This window comes from Rissa tridactyla, chromosome 9, assembly GCF_028500815.1.
Source record: "Rissa tridactyla isolate bRisTri1 chromosome 9, bRisTri1.patW.cur.20221130, whole genome shotgun sequence".
NCBI lineage: Eukaryota > Metazoa > Chordata > Aves > Charadriiformes > Laridae > Rissa > Rissa tridactyla.
The window spans coordinates 4159394-4173150 of record NC_071474.1 but is presented as its reverse complement, the minus strand read 5'-3'; the positions used below and the strand labels follow the sequence as shown (position 1 = coordinate 4173150).

Genomic DNA, 13757 nt, shown 5'->3' with positions numbered 1-13757 from the left:
TCATTGTCAGTGTTTTCTCTTACAGGCCAAAGCTCCAAATTCAGTGGTGTTAGTGGTAGGAACACACCTTGATTTAATAGAAACTAAATTCCGTGTTGAGAGGATAGCAACTCTGAGGGCATACGTCTTGGCTCTCTGTCGGTCTCCCTCTGGATCCAGAGCAACCGGCTTCCCAGATATCACATTCAAGCACCTACAGTAAGTACTTGTGCCTTTATGAAACTCAGTCACTTTATTTCATGTCACTTTAAACAATTCTGTAATACTTGATCTCCCTGGCAACGGAACTCATTTAAAGACTCGTCAGCATTGCATTTTGTCTATTTTTGACTGAGATAATGTAGTATAATCAGAGAGAAGTTCAACGTTGCTCAGGGGTCTGATCATGGGTCTGAGAGCTGGAAGCTCCAAAGTCATGACCTTGGCCAGCCTGTTTTAGTGCTTGTGCTCCACTCGGGTTTCTCACCATTAAATGGTGATGCAGTTTATTAGTCACCAGGAAAGAAGGTACAGATTGAGTAATTAATGCTCCAAAGCTTGAGAGAATGACTGTTACAGGGTGGGCGCTGTGGGGTTTGTCAGGGGAAGGCTGCATGGGAACCTCTCGCTACCTGTCATGAGAACGCAGCTCACATGGCAGTGTTGGCAGGGTGAGGAGTGGGTCAGCCCTGTGAGCCCCTGGCAGCCCAAACCTGTGCCATTTGAGCTCTCCAAGTGTGATAACGGGGGGATGGTGCTGTCTGGAAGATCGGTGCCAGGCCATGGAGTCTGATGCTGATCCCTTCCTTTGGCTGATGGAGAATGCCCTTGGGGAGAGGAGGCTTCGTCTGGGGAAGAAGCGAATCTGTCAGCCAAGGGAGCACACAGCACGGGGGGAGCGTGGAGGCAGCAGGCTGGCATCAAACAGTGTGAAATTGCCAGTGCCTGGGGCAAGAGCAGGTGGCGGCTGGCAAGTAAAGAAGGGCGCTGCAATGTCCCCAGCGCTTTGCATCTGCTGCCTGGCAAAGTCGTCAGGAGACCTCCCACGCTCTGTTCTGCGGGTGCAAGAGCTGCGTTGGGCATCCCAGCTGGCTCTTTCCCGTTAGGAGGAGCACCAGGGACCCAGTGTGAGGCACAGAGACTCACAGTGAGAAAGAGAAAGCTTCTTGGTTTGGTCTCCTCAAACCTCTTTTTCCATCACCACAGAGCACCCTAACGTGATCTCAATCGTTCTTTCTCAAGGGGACTTTCTTTCACCCTGCCACACATCCCACATATCCCCTTCTTCACCTTCCTTTCCCCCTGCATTTCTTTCCCGTCAGAGTTGTGCCTGATTTCCTCCCTCCTCCCACCTGTGCCTCTCCTTCACACCCCATCATCCACCTGGATGGGGCTCCTCCGAGCAGTGCTCTGGGCAGCCGGAGGGGGGTGAGTTGTGAAAGCCCTGTGTGGGTGAACCCAGCTGGTCTTCCAGCATCCCAGTGACTGCACGCGTCCCAGTGACTGCACGCTTCCCAGTGACTGCACGCTTCCCTGTGCCACCGATGGCTGAGGTTTAAGATAAAGCATATTGCTTTAGAACAGGATTTTCTTTCTGCCACAGGAACATGTGTAGGATCAGTTAGAAAGACCCTTTGTCAAGGAAAGTGAAAGAGAACCGTTCTTACCCAGCCCACAAAAAGGCCAAAAATAGTAGGAGCTGGAGAGGGCAGGTTTTTAGCTATTAAAGAGATGATAAAGGCTGGCTTTTAGGATCTAAGCATCAATTCCCAGATCACAGGATCCAGCTGAGCAAGGGCTGGAATGAGGGTGGAAAAAGGTGTCTGGTATTCATCATCACGCCTTTGATCTGAAGCGGGGAGAACTGGACTCATCTCCAGTGGCTGCCAGAGCGCAGTGTTTTCCTCCTTCCCACAGTCCCCTCCAGGATGTGTGCAGCACTGAAGGGGAAAAGTGCTGACTGTGGTCGGTGTGCCAGGGAGGTCCCCAGAGGGTGCAGTGCATTAGGGGACAGAAGAGCAATGCACAGCGAATGAAGCAGGCAGAGCAGAGGTTGGGCTAATATATCTTTTCCAGGCTCCTTAGTATTTTTTTCCAAAGCTAAAAATGCTCACTGACAGCCTTCCTCCCATTCATCTGACACAGGAAATTTAAAGTCACTGATAAGACAAAGTGAGCCTGGAAAGGAAGCTGATATGCTGATAAGGTTTGATAATCCTCCCCCTTGCATGACTTTTGCAGTGAGCTCTCGTGTAAGACTCTGGAAGGCCTTGATGGACTCCGACAGCTGATTTTTCATGTCACTTGCAACATGAAGGACATCGGCAGCTCAATTTGCTCACAGAAACTTGCAGGGAGATTGGTGAGAACTGTGCTTTCTAGGGGTGATCCTTAGCAAAGGGGGGCTTTTTTGGGGCTTGGTTTTGGATTGGGAGATGAACTTTAGAAGTTATTGCTGATGCAGGAGGCATGGGAAGTATATAACGTGGCTTTCTGGCTTTGGGAAAAGACAGCGCTGTAAGATCACTGTAAAGGGGAGGTGGCTTAGCCAGTTCATCTCCAACAGAGTGATTGCTGTCTGCTATTGATCCTGCTGTTTTGTTCTTGTGTGGATTGCAGATACCAAGGAGTTACCTCAGTCTTCAAGAAGCTGTCCTTGCAGAACAGCACAGAAGAAGTCAGAATGATGATGTACAGTATTTAACAGACAGGCAAATAGAACTGATGATTGAGCAAACCCCTGGAAATGATATCAAAGACTATGAAGACTTGCAAACGGGTAAGTCAGAGCAGGCCGGTAATTTCTTGGAAATCAATGTGTGTTACCTATTGAAATGTTCCACAAATAATAAAAATGGGCGAAAAAAAAACCCCACCACATACTTGCTGTGCAAAAAAAGAAGTCGCAGAATGCTCTACACCTGTGTAGAGGTCACTTTGGAAGTTGGTGAGGTATAAAATTAATAATGGGACTTAGTGCAGTGGGCTGGGAAGTTTCTACGATGGGCTCAGAATACTGAAAGTTTTTTTTATTATTTTTTTTTTGAACAAGCTTTGTCTGATTTTATTTCTGCTGTGTGAAGAATGAGGGTTGCCATAGTTTCAAGGCTGTCTTCTCCATAGGGCCTCAGTCCCATGATCTTTACGGAGGCCTTGCTCTGCAGGAGGCCGGGAGGGCCCTTCCCTGTGAGGATGGCAGGAGGAGGGCGAAGGGGAGGTGTGATGGGAACATAAATACTGACTGTAAAGTGGCGAGATGTGGGTTTTACAAGCGGAGTGCCAGATAGCAGCACTCCTCAGATAAAGGTTATTCTCTTGGCTTGGCTGTGTGCTGGCTATATCTGGTATGCATAAAACTGCACAGACTGCCTTGTAATCTTACTCATCTGCACTGTGGTGTCCTAACGCTGGTCTATTACTAATCTACAGTTCTTTATTTTTTGCAGCGATTAATTTTCTCATAGAAACGGGTACACTACTGCACTTCCCAGACACAAGCCATGGCCTGAGAAACCTCTACTTTCTTGACCCTGTCTGGCTCTCGGAGTGTCTACAGAGGATTTTCAACATCAAGAGCTCCAAGTCTGTAGCTAAGAATGGAGTTATCAGAGCAGAGGATCTCAGGATGCTGCTGGTTGGGACAGGCTTCACTGAGCAAACCGAAGAGCAGTACTTCCAGTTCCTGGCCAAGTTTGAAATTGCACTGCCTGTGGCCAATAACAGGTATGTTGGTAAATAGAGAGGCTTAGCCAGGGTGGAGAAAAATAGCCATTTAATCACCAGATATTAACAGGCTTTGTCACTGTAAGCGGTTGTCTTGACAGGGATCTTGCTGTGAGAAAATATTTGAGCGCATTAAATAGTGTAATGGAAGGCACCCATCCATTTGGGCTGTGTTTCCTGGCGTGAGCATCCTTTGGTCCAAATAAACTAGTTTGAAAACTTTCCAAAGCAGGTCTTTGTCCCCTCGGTGCGTTGAGACTGGTGACAGGCTCAGCCACCAGCACGGAGGGGCAGTGACACTGCCAGGGATGCGGTGACAAGCAGGTGGAAGCTGTAAGCGCTTAGCCGGCACGGCTGCAGCTGGGGGAGGATGTGAGTGAGGGTTGTGGCTGCTGGGCCTGAAATATAGATGGGCTGGAGTCATCTGTTGCCAGTGAAAGATCCGCACTCCAGAGTATGGCCAAAAACTTTGGGTAATCAGTAGTTATGTCAGCCCTGAAAGTAGTAGTATTTTATTTCTAGTGAAATCAGGGAAGTGTGGCTTCAGTAGCAATGTGATTTTCCTAATTTTTAGCCTCAATAGGTGTTGATCAATAGTTTTTCTAAAAATGGTCTTGGAAACCTCACTCTCTTTAAATGTTAATGAGTCCTCCTCCCCCCTGCCCCCCGATCTCTTTTCCTCTGGGCAGAGTTCCCTGCTATTTTTCTCTCTCCCATCTGCTTGGCGACAGCCTGTTGTTGCGTTAAGGGTGAAACCATAGTTGTATTGCACTTTTGATGTGGCATTTGCATTTCACTTCCTTGGCCTTCCAGGACAGCACGGCTGCATCGCCCTGAGCCTCTCGGGAGCTCTGAATGCCAGCACAAGTGCAGCATTCTCTGTGCTGTCATTATGCCTGTCACTTATCCAGTCCCGGATGCCAACAAATTTTCTCAGGCTTAACACAGATAAAGCAGCAATGTTTCTGCTTAGTCCAAAATGCCTTTTGGACTCCTTGTCGCTATCTGCCATTTTTCTCCAAGGCAATTACATTGTCTGTGCCTCAGGAACAAGGAAACTGCTTTTTCATGGCCTGCCCAATCTTTTTTAGAGCGATCCAAGCCACATTAGCAGAATATTCTTCCCACTGATGGACTGTAGCTATAGCAGGTTGGATTAATTTAATGTACTAGCCAGACACAGAGCAGTTATTTGTTACTGTGCTTCTGCAATTATTGTCTAGATTGCCAGATAGGGTTTCTGTGCAGTCAGTAGAGAAAGCAGCTGCCAGCTTCTGTTCTGAAAGGGTGGATGGGGGCATGTTTCACATATTTTCAAAATTTGCATTGGCTGTTGTTCAAGAGCATCGAATCACCATCTGTATTATAATCCACTATGTAGTTGTGGTCCAGAAGGGCCTCACTGGCCTTCTTGTACTCCTAGACCCTTTATTGGATGTGCTGAGGAAAATTTATTGGCTGTCACACGATACATTCACTACCTTTATAGAGCAAGAACTTTTAGTTTGATGCACTCCACTTGTCTGCCTAAGGTGCACGTAATTTAGCTTTGTTCTGCCTGTTAAAATAGGGTTGAAAGTATGACCATTCTTATTGCAATTTGTACGTGAAGAGACATTTTTTATCAGTTTTACATTCCAAAGATGTTTCATGGAACAACTAATTTGATCGTGTGAAATGTCATTGGATGTTATGGACTGTGACATATGGAGAGAGCTGTTGTCTGGTGAGGGCTCGTTTTTCTGAGCTGATATTTCAGGTTTTACAGAATATTGCAGCTGCTACAGAGAAAACATGGTAGGCTTAAAGCATTGGATTTGGAGCCAGTATTAGTTTTAGTGGTGTGTCTAGTCCTTGCCACCGCTATTTTGGTCAAGTTCCTTGGCCATTTGCCTCGTTGCTGTCATTATGCCCATCAGTGATGAGCCCCAGATGCCGACGCATTTTCTCAGGCTCAATGCTGATGAAACAGCAGTGTTTCTGCTTGTAAGCAAATAAGGGTTTTGATTATATAGGCATCTTGGAATGTATTTGGTACAGGAGGATATCACTGTATAGGGATTTATTGGCCAGTATTGAAAGCTGTAAGCTCGTAGTTTTCAAAACAGTTCTAGTCTTCCAAAAGGTTTTAGCTTCCCAAATACTGAAGATCAAGACAAATGAATATTCTGTGCTTACTGAGAGATCTGAAAATAATTTGAAAACTTTGTGGTCCTCGACACCAGTGTAGCTCTATTAATTCTGACAGCTCAGACTCAGATAGCACTGAGTCTCCTCCGCACTTGGGCAAAGAACCGAATAACCCGATTGCAGGAGGAGACTGAGCAGGACAAGTGATAGCTCTGCTGGCATCAGTGTGGCAAACAAAGCCCTTGCCCTAGGGTTTTGTCAGGGATGTGCTAGGGAGTCCACTTGCAGTATGGTGCAGCAGGAAACCTTGTCTTGTTGGCCGGTGAGATGCTCTCATTCTGGGAGTGGGATGAGAGCCAGAGCAGCCCAGTCCCTGCAGCCTGTAACTGCCTCATCGCCACCTCCCACGACACCTCCTGTCCCCACACCTTCTGGGCTTACTGGAGCTGAGCTACTGTAGGTTGGTTTTGCATTTATCTTCTGTTCCACATAGGAGCACGGCTGTAATTCTCTACTTACTACCAGGGCAGAGTAAGAAAGATACCAAAAAATGAGTCCCAACATCACAGCTGTTGTAATGACTCTTAGATTTTAATGCATTTAATTTGTGATTACACAAATGTCCGGCTCATTACATCAGTTTTAGCCCTGTCCAATAGCCCTGGCTGAATTATGTAATGTCTGTTTTGCTTCTGCTTGCTTCCATAGTGTAAATGAATTTCTCCATGTATTGCTGCAGCGCCTTTCGTCTAAAAGCTTTTTTATATGCAGTAGACTGTGCCATTAAAAATCTCTTTGGAGACTGAATCGCCTTATTATCCAGTAACAATGTACTCACTGTTACAAGCTGTAGCTAAAATTTGAGCTGTTGAATTTGATGTGTTTCAGCTACCTCCTTCCTCATCTGCTTCCTACCAAGCCAGCATTAGATATCCACGGGCTCTGCCACCAGACCACAAACACGGTCCAAAGGGTCTTCAAGATGAGTTTTGTCCCAGTTGGCTTTTGGCAAAGATTCATAGCCCGAATGTTAATTAGCCTTGCAGAGATGGACCTCCAGGTATGTTACTGTATCTCTCCGCAAGCAAAAGACAGGTGAAGTTGTCATTCAATGTAAGCGTAAGTGGATGTCTCTTCACATCCAGCTTGCTTCAGTCACAGACTTCAATAACGTTATTAGAGTAAATAGGGAGAGATAGGACTCTGCAATCGAAATCTGATTCTGCTTTCACAGTAGGTGTCATCTAGAACAACAAATTGGCACCGGGGAGGAAAGCCTGCGTTCTCCACAGCCTCTCTGTAACACAATCCCTTGGAAGGTCTCAGTACCTCAAGGATCTCCCAGTTACAAGTAATTGGAGTTCTGTCCGTGGCTCTTGTCCATGACGATTCCACTGGGCCAGACTCTGCTCATGTCTTTTGCTGGTGGAGATCTGGAATAGCTCCACCAAAGTCAGCTATCTGAATCTGTATGTGTTCAAATGAGAAGAAAATTACGGGACTGTTGCCTTAATGGGAGAATGAGTGCAAGCAGGCACCCTGTTAGTGCAAGCGGTATGCATATCATTAGAGTAGTTTTGTGAGGTTCTGAAAGCTAAGTGACTTTTGATGTTGTTACAGACATATTTTTGCAGCAGCTTATATCTGAAAACATAGCCCTCCTGCAAACCATAATAAATACCTGCAAAATATTTTTAGTCCTACTGTGGTATCTTCTTAACAGTTATCCATTTAAACCGTGTTCTGGCATTGATGTACAGAACATGGAAAACATGATGCCTGTTTTTGGAAGGTCCTCTGTGTTCCAGGCATCTCAAACTGTGTAATAACTTCACCTGTTTTAACGGGCTGTCTTGGCAACCCCTTGCTTACATCCTCATGGGCACTACATAACCCTAGAGCACCTTTGCTCGCGACCTCAGCCAGTCCTCACTGAAGGGAATGGAAAGGATCCCAGGCGTCAGACCTGTCTGCAGACAAATAAGCGTTAGAGCAATGAGTACAGTGGAGGTTTGCAGATTAAGTCTTTGGTTTTAAAACAAATGTACATTTTGCTCTAAGTGCTGGTTTGAAGCTTCTTGGAGAAAAGCCATCTTCCTCCCACTGAAACAGGTGGAAAAATTAACTCTACATTGAGGGCAGACTTAATAATTCACTAGAGCATTTAGCTCTCCTTTAGGTTTATAAGACTTTTGCAAATGCAGAATTCATATAACAAATGTCACAGTTACAGAATTAACTTTGTTCGCTGATATGAAACTGTTCCTTTTTGAGTGGCATGAAAATTATTTACAGTGCTGCAAAACCAACTTTTACTGCGTGTATTTTCATTCCATTGCAAATTTTTTTTCATGAGCGCAAGTTGCTCTTTAATGGAGAAGGTTTTATAGCACCTGTGAAGGCCAAAAAAAGTCACCTTATTGCTCGATTAAAACAACATCCTTAAGAGACATTTCGACAATTTAATGATTTTCATGCTTTTCTTCTTGTTTCAGCTTTTTGAAAACAAGAAGAACACCAAGACAAGAAACAAAAAGGTGACCATCTACAGCTTCACAGGCACCCAAAGGAACCGCTGCAGCACGTTCCGAGTCAAAAGGACTCACACTGTTTACTGGCAGGAAGGTCTGTTCGTTACCTTTGATGGAGGCTATCTTAGGTAATTTGTGTTCGTAATGCAGCATGCGTGACAGGGGACTAATAGAGTGTATGAAACACATCATCTGAATGGAGATGAATGGGCCTGACTCATGCTATATGCTCACTCATCGGTAGAAGAGGAGGCTCTTCTAATATACATAACTCATCTGGTAACAACTGGTGACAGCAGTGATGGATAACTGATTGTTTGGCAGTTCTGGATATATCAACCTTATGTGTTATTGCAGCCACAGATTTAAAGAGGCCTGACAACAGAAAGCCATATTCAGAGCGTAACTCTTTGCCGGGGTGAAATCACGTGTTTTCACATGCAAAGATTTCCTTACGTCAATGAGTTTTTCCACTGAGTCTTAAAACTTCACCACTGTGTGGCAGCAGTCCAGATCAATGGAGGTGCTTCTCCGCTATCAGACTGTGTGCAACAGGGACTGTGGAGAACTGGTTTAAGCTGGCCAAGGCAGAGTGCCTGCCGGCTGCGAGCCTGGAGAAAACCCTCCGCCCATGTTCTTTCACAAATGCAGAGCGTAGGTGGCCGCTTAAAGACTGTCATCTCTCTAGTTATCTGCAGATGCATTTGCTCTTCCAGTCCCTGGCAAGATAGGGAGGAACCATTGGTGCTGTTGCATGGTTGGAGACCAGAAGGGCGCAGTGACTTTCCTGAGTTAATTTAGGCAGTCTGTGACTCAGTAGAGACATGGACCCAGACATTGCAATTCACAGCTGGAATCCTTAATTTTGGACCATCCGGGTGGTCATACTCTTTGCATGTACTTCAAGGAGTTACAGAACTCAGCTCTTTGTATTAAAGCTTTTCTTTGGGTTGGGGTTTTTTTTTTGGGTGGGAATTGCACAAGAATTGTTCTGTCCATAAACTTTTCCAAACAGTTTTTGGAAGTTTTATTATTATTGTTACTCTTATTACTGTTATCATCATTATTATTATTAGGCCACTGGCGTTTTATTACCAGTTGTTAAAACTCCTAACCCTCCATCATTCTGTATGGGGCATTTCTGTCAAAACTCTCCGTCATACTCAGTTCACTTAGGCCAGAGTTTTCTCCGGGTCTGACCTTCTGTAGCATTTCCCCATTCTGAGCAACTGGCATCTCTGTGCAAGAATTCTCTTCTGAAAGTCATTTGTAGAATAGAACGAATTGAAAATCATCCTCAAAGCTAGGTGGCTTTTTATTTTGATTACTACATGTTATTATGTAGCTCAGGTTTCCTGTGAGAGAGAAAGTTTGTTGACACTAGTACTTCAGAAAAGCTTCATACAGCTGTCTTTTGGCTTTCTTATACAGTGTCGAGTCTTCTGATGTGAACTGGAAAAAGAAAAAAAGTGGTGGAATTAAAATCATTTGCCAGTCAGAAGTGAGAGACTTTTCAGCAATGGCGTTCATCACAGATCATGTCAACTCGTTGATAGACCAGTGGTTTCCTGGTAAGAGAACTACTGTAATTTTCTGTGCGGTATTATGTCTTTTTACCAGAAGAGTCTTTGACAGAGCTCTCCAGGTGCACAGTATTGTGTATTAATTGAAGACCCCTCAGGCTCTGACAGTCTCCAGCCTATAAAGTTTGAGAATAGCTGATAACCTGCAGACAGATGAAGATTCTTTGCCAGCGCACCTTCGTCTAGGCGTTTTGCCTTTAAGCCCATCAGTCACAGCAAGGACAGGCAAAACATTACAGTTCGACCAGGACCTGGTTCCGTAGGAGTTCAAGGGACTCCTCCAGTGCTCATAGCAGGGACACGATTTGGCCCAAACTACTTGGCATTGTCCCTTGATGGCAGAACTCGTTTTGGCATCAGCTGGGAAGAGTATTTGCCCACCATTTCTGACCCCCTATAATTTATAAAATTGTGATGTGAGGGGCCTGAGCGAATATGATACCAAGGACTCTGTGCCAAGGTAACTTCCTTGACTCCAGCAGTTGTTTTTCCTCTGATCAGCACAGATCCTGCTGTTACCCAGCGGGCTGTTTGCAACCCCAATACACTTTGTTTAAAACCAAAACAAAATCTGAAGTGTTCTTTGTCGTCCCACACTGGTCTAGAAAGCAGTGCCAAAATCTCTTAATTGGAGGCTCTCTGGAGGAAACAGTTGTGCACTCTCACGTACTCATGTTCTGCATGTTATGAAGATAAAAGAAGATTTTATTTGCCTTTGGATTAAAATAATGGTAACGTTAATCACTGAAGCTTAAGAAGAGTCATGACTTCAAAGGCTACGGCCTGTATTCACCCTGCCTAATTGTAGGCATTTAATGGAGCCTGTCACCACAAAATCCCTCTGCATTTAGTGCAAGAGGTGTGAACCTCCCAGAGGTTTAGTCTTGGTAGAATCCGTATTTCCCCCAGAGGGGCTGGAAACCTTGCCTGTGAGGGAGTCCACAGTGACCGTGTTCCTAACTTGGGTGCTGCAGGTGAGAGCTTACTCCTGGCCTCCACCTGACTCGCTCAGCCTGAGCGCAGCGTGCCGTGCCTCCCAGTCCACTCCTGTTCTTGTTCCCATGCCTGCTCTCCGCCTGAAGCCATCTGGCAGCTTGCAGTCTGTGAAGCAGCCGTGGCTGGTGTTCCTGGGCAGGCTCACAGCTGCCATCCTTCTACTGTACGGTCATGCCCTTCAGGATACGCAGCGATCCCTGTATGCAGTTCACACAGAGACACCCAGCAAGCGGGAGGTTCTCTCCAGTGCTTCTTTTGTAATCTCTGCTGGCCCTGAATATATTTTCTTCGCAAGCCTGTGTGTTACCGGTGACGAAGGCAGAGTAGCTGTTAGTTATGTCAACAGTCCTGTCTCCTCAGTGCTGTCCCGCTATCTGTGTATACTTTGCAAAAACCTATTTTCTTATTCTAGTCAATACAAAAACTGCTGCTTTCATGAGTGTGATCGTTTTCAGCCAGAGGATCCAGGTAGTGACTGCAGATGTTTGAATGCGCTAGGAGCTGTTGTTCTTTCTCAGTTTGTGTGGGTTATGTTGTTTTCTGTTTGCTTGCTTGCTTTGAAGCACTCACAGCCACCGAGAGTGATGGGACGTTGCTGATGGAGCAGTATGTGCCCTGCCACATCTGTGCAGCTTCCAAGCCGGAGGAGAATGAGTGTGGTGAGAAGGTGGAGGACGCGCAGTACTTTAACATGGAGGACTGTGTCCTGACTGCCATTGAACTGGACTACATCACATGTCCCAACCACCCTGACATCCCCGTTTCTCTCCAAGAGCTGGTCCCAGAGCTTTTCATGACCGATTTTCCTGCCAGGTAATGTTATTTGATAGCCTTTGGCTAAGTTTCACCTATGTAATTCAGTCAGATTTTTTTCGTAAGTCATCTCTGCTAGAGGAACATACTGACCACAGGAAACAAATTCATCTGCTCTCAATCCCTGGTCTGGCAATTCATCCTAAACTGCACTCCTCGTGGTCAGCACGCTTGCTTAGACAATTGCTGTGTGCTGACCCGAGTCGTCACTTTGGGGGGTCCTTTGAGATCACTGTGGTGCGATGTGAAAGTCCCTTTTTAAAGCCCCAGCTGTCCTGCATTGCCCAGTACTCTGACCAGAGCTTTATGTAATTGGAGTCTTTCTGGAATCCCAGAAAGGAGATTTTAATCTGGCAAAAACAAAAGGAAGTGCTGCTGCATCACAAGATTGGCAGTGAAATCCCCTTTAGTTTTGGAGAACCTGTAGGTGAGTGAATTTATATAGGTACCACTAGAGAATTCACACTGAGGTGAGGCTCCTGCACAGCTGAGGGCTGTTAGATGTGTTGCAGTAGTGTGGCAGTCCTGAACAGCTGAAACAGCTCTTCCCTACCCATAGCAGCACTGCCAAATCTTTAAGCTGCTTAACTGCATTCCCAGATGGGTTCAATCTTATACCCCTTATTACTTAGCGTGTAGAGCAAGAGACCTCCTGACTCTTGCAGGACAGGAAAGCAATGTCTTTTTCGGTTCACGTTCTCTCAGACCTTTCCGTGCCCGATGCAGAGCTGTGAGACCTCTAGACCAAACTGGGTCCCGTTGGCTACTGTTGGAGTTCTCTGTACTCGCACTGGCCCCTGTTCCTTCCTTGGGGTCATTTTAGAGGGCATTCTGGGGAAACGCCCCCTCAGCCCGTCACAACGGCCCTCCTCGCAGTGCTATCTCCTGGAGATTTATTTGACGGGTGCAAGGCGAGTGGAGATGTTTGAAGTGTGAACAGCTGTAAAAGTAGTCTCTGGAAGAGCGAGGAAATGATGAATTGCAGCCTGGGAACAGTAAGCTGATTTGAATAATCAGGTTTCAGAGTGTGGGGCTGTTCATAAACATCCTGTCCTGCCTCAGTGGAGAAAAGAGGAACAGGAGGTAAATGAAGGAGAAAATTCATTAATACAGATAAATGATACAAATATCTGTACCTGTGTCATCCACTTGGAAAAGGAGTTTATGCACTTTCCAGATCTGTTTGATTCTTGCAGGATAAATTGCCACAGTAAAAAGCCTTTTTTGTTTATTCGCCCAAGTTACTTTTCTTCTGGGAGGAATCTGCCATACATGAGCCGCTGTAGAGTACGTTAAGATGACCAAGGTAGCTTAGGCGATCCAGTCCTCTCAGTAGATAAGACAAGAACCTATTAGGGATTTGTGAAAATGGAAATGACATTAAAAACATGAATTTACAGTGTCTTTGAAACTTTTCTTTTAATTAAAAAGCCCCAATCTCTTTTTGGCAGACTGTTCCTGGAAAATAGCAAACTGGAATGCAGTGAAAATGAAAACAACGTTCTTGGCCAGGGTGGAAGCGGGACCGTTATATATCGGGCACGATACCAAGGAAAACCGGTGGCTGTGAAGAGATTTCAGATTAAAAAATGCAAGGGTTCTCCCACTTCAGCTGCAGGTACAGTACACAGAATCAGTGTCAGGAATCGGCTCTTGCAGCCTGTGATCCCGAGCTAAGAGCAAAGAGCCTTCGCTCTCCGAAGCGCTGGCAGCACCTGTTTAAATACAGCTTTGAAACACGTAGCAAAATCGATGTGTTTCTGTGGAGGAGGAGGATGCATCTTAAAGAGTCCTTCACGAAAGCTCTTGTAGCGATGAAGGTCGTTGGCACCGCAGGAAGCGTCTGTCCTGCAGGTCAGTGGTTGGACTCATAGGGTGCCAAGGCAGAGCTCTTGATTGGGGTGGGAAGCAAGATTTCATCTCCTGTTCCCAAGCTATTTGGCAATGAGAAGCGTGGATTTACATGGGTTTGCACTAAGGACTTGTGGGTCTCCACCATTGA

General features: G+C 45.7%; 1 protein-coding gene across 1 annotated transcript in view; it reads left to right on the top strand.

Moving 5' to 3' along the window:
• LRRK1 (leucine rich repeat kinase 1) overlaps positions 1–13757 on the top strand; it is an 80936-nt gene that overhangs the window by 52161 nt on the left and 15018 nt on the right. The window contains exons 17-25 of the mRNA XM_054214946.1: positions 26–198; positions 2221–2341; positions 2599–2758; positions 3426–3702; positions 6721–6892; positions 8328–8491; positions 9795–9934; positions 11506–11755; positions 13207–13373. Of these exons, the coding sequence (XP_054070921.1) occupies positions 26–198; positions 2221–2341; positions 2599–2758; positions 3426–3702; positions 6721–6892; positions 8328–8491; positions 9795–9934; positions 11506–11755; positions 13207–13373 (1624 nt within the window). The remainder of the gene's footprint in view (positions 1–25; positions 199–2220; positions 2342–2598; positions 2759–3425; positions 3703–6720; positions 6893–8327; positions 8492–9794; positions 9935–11505; positions 11756–13206; positions 13374–13757) is intronic.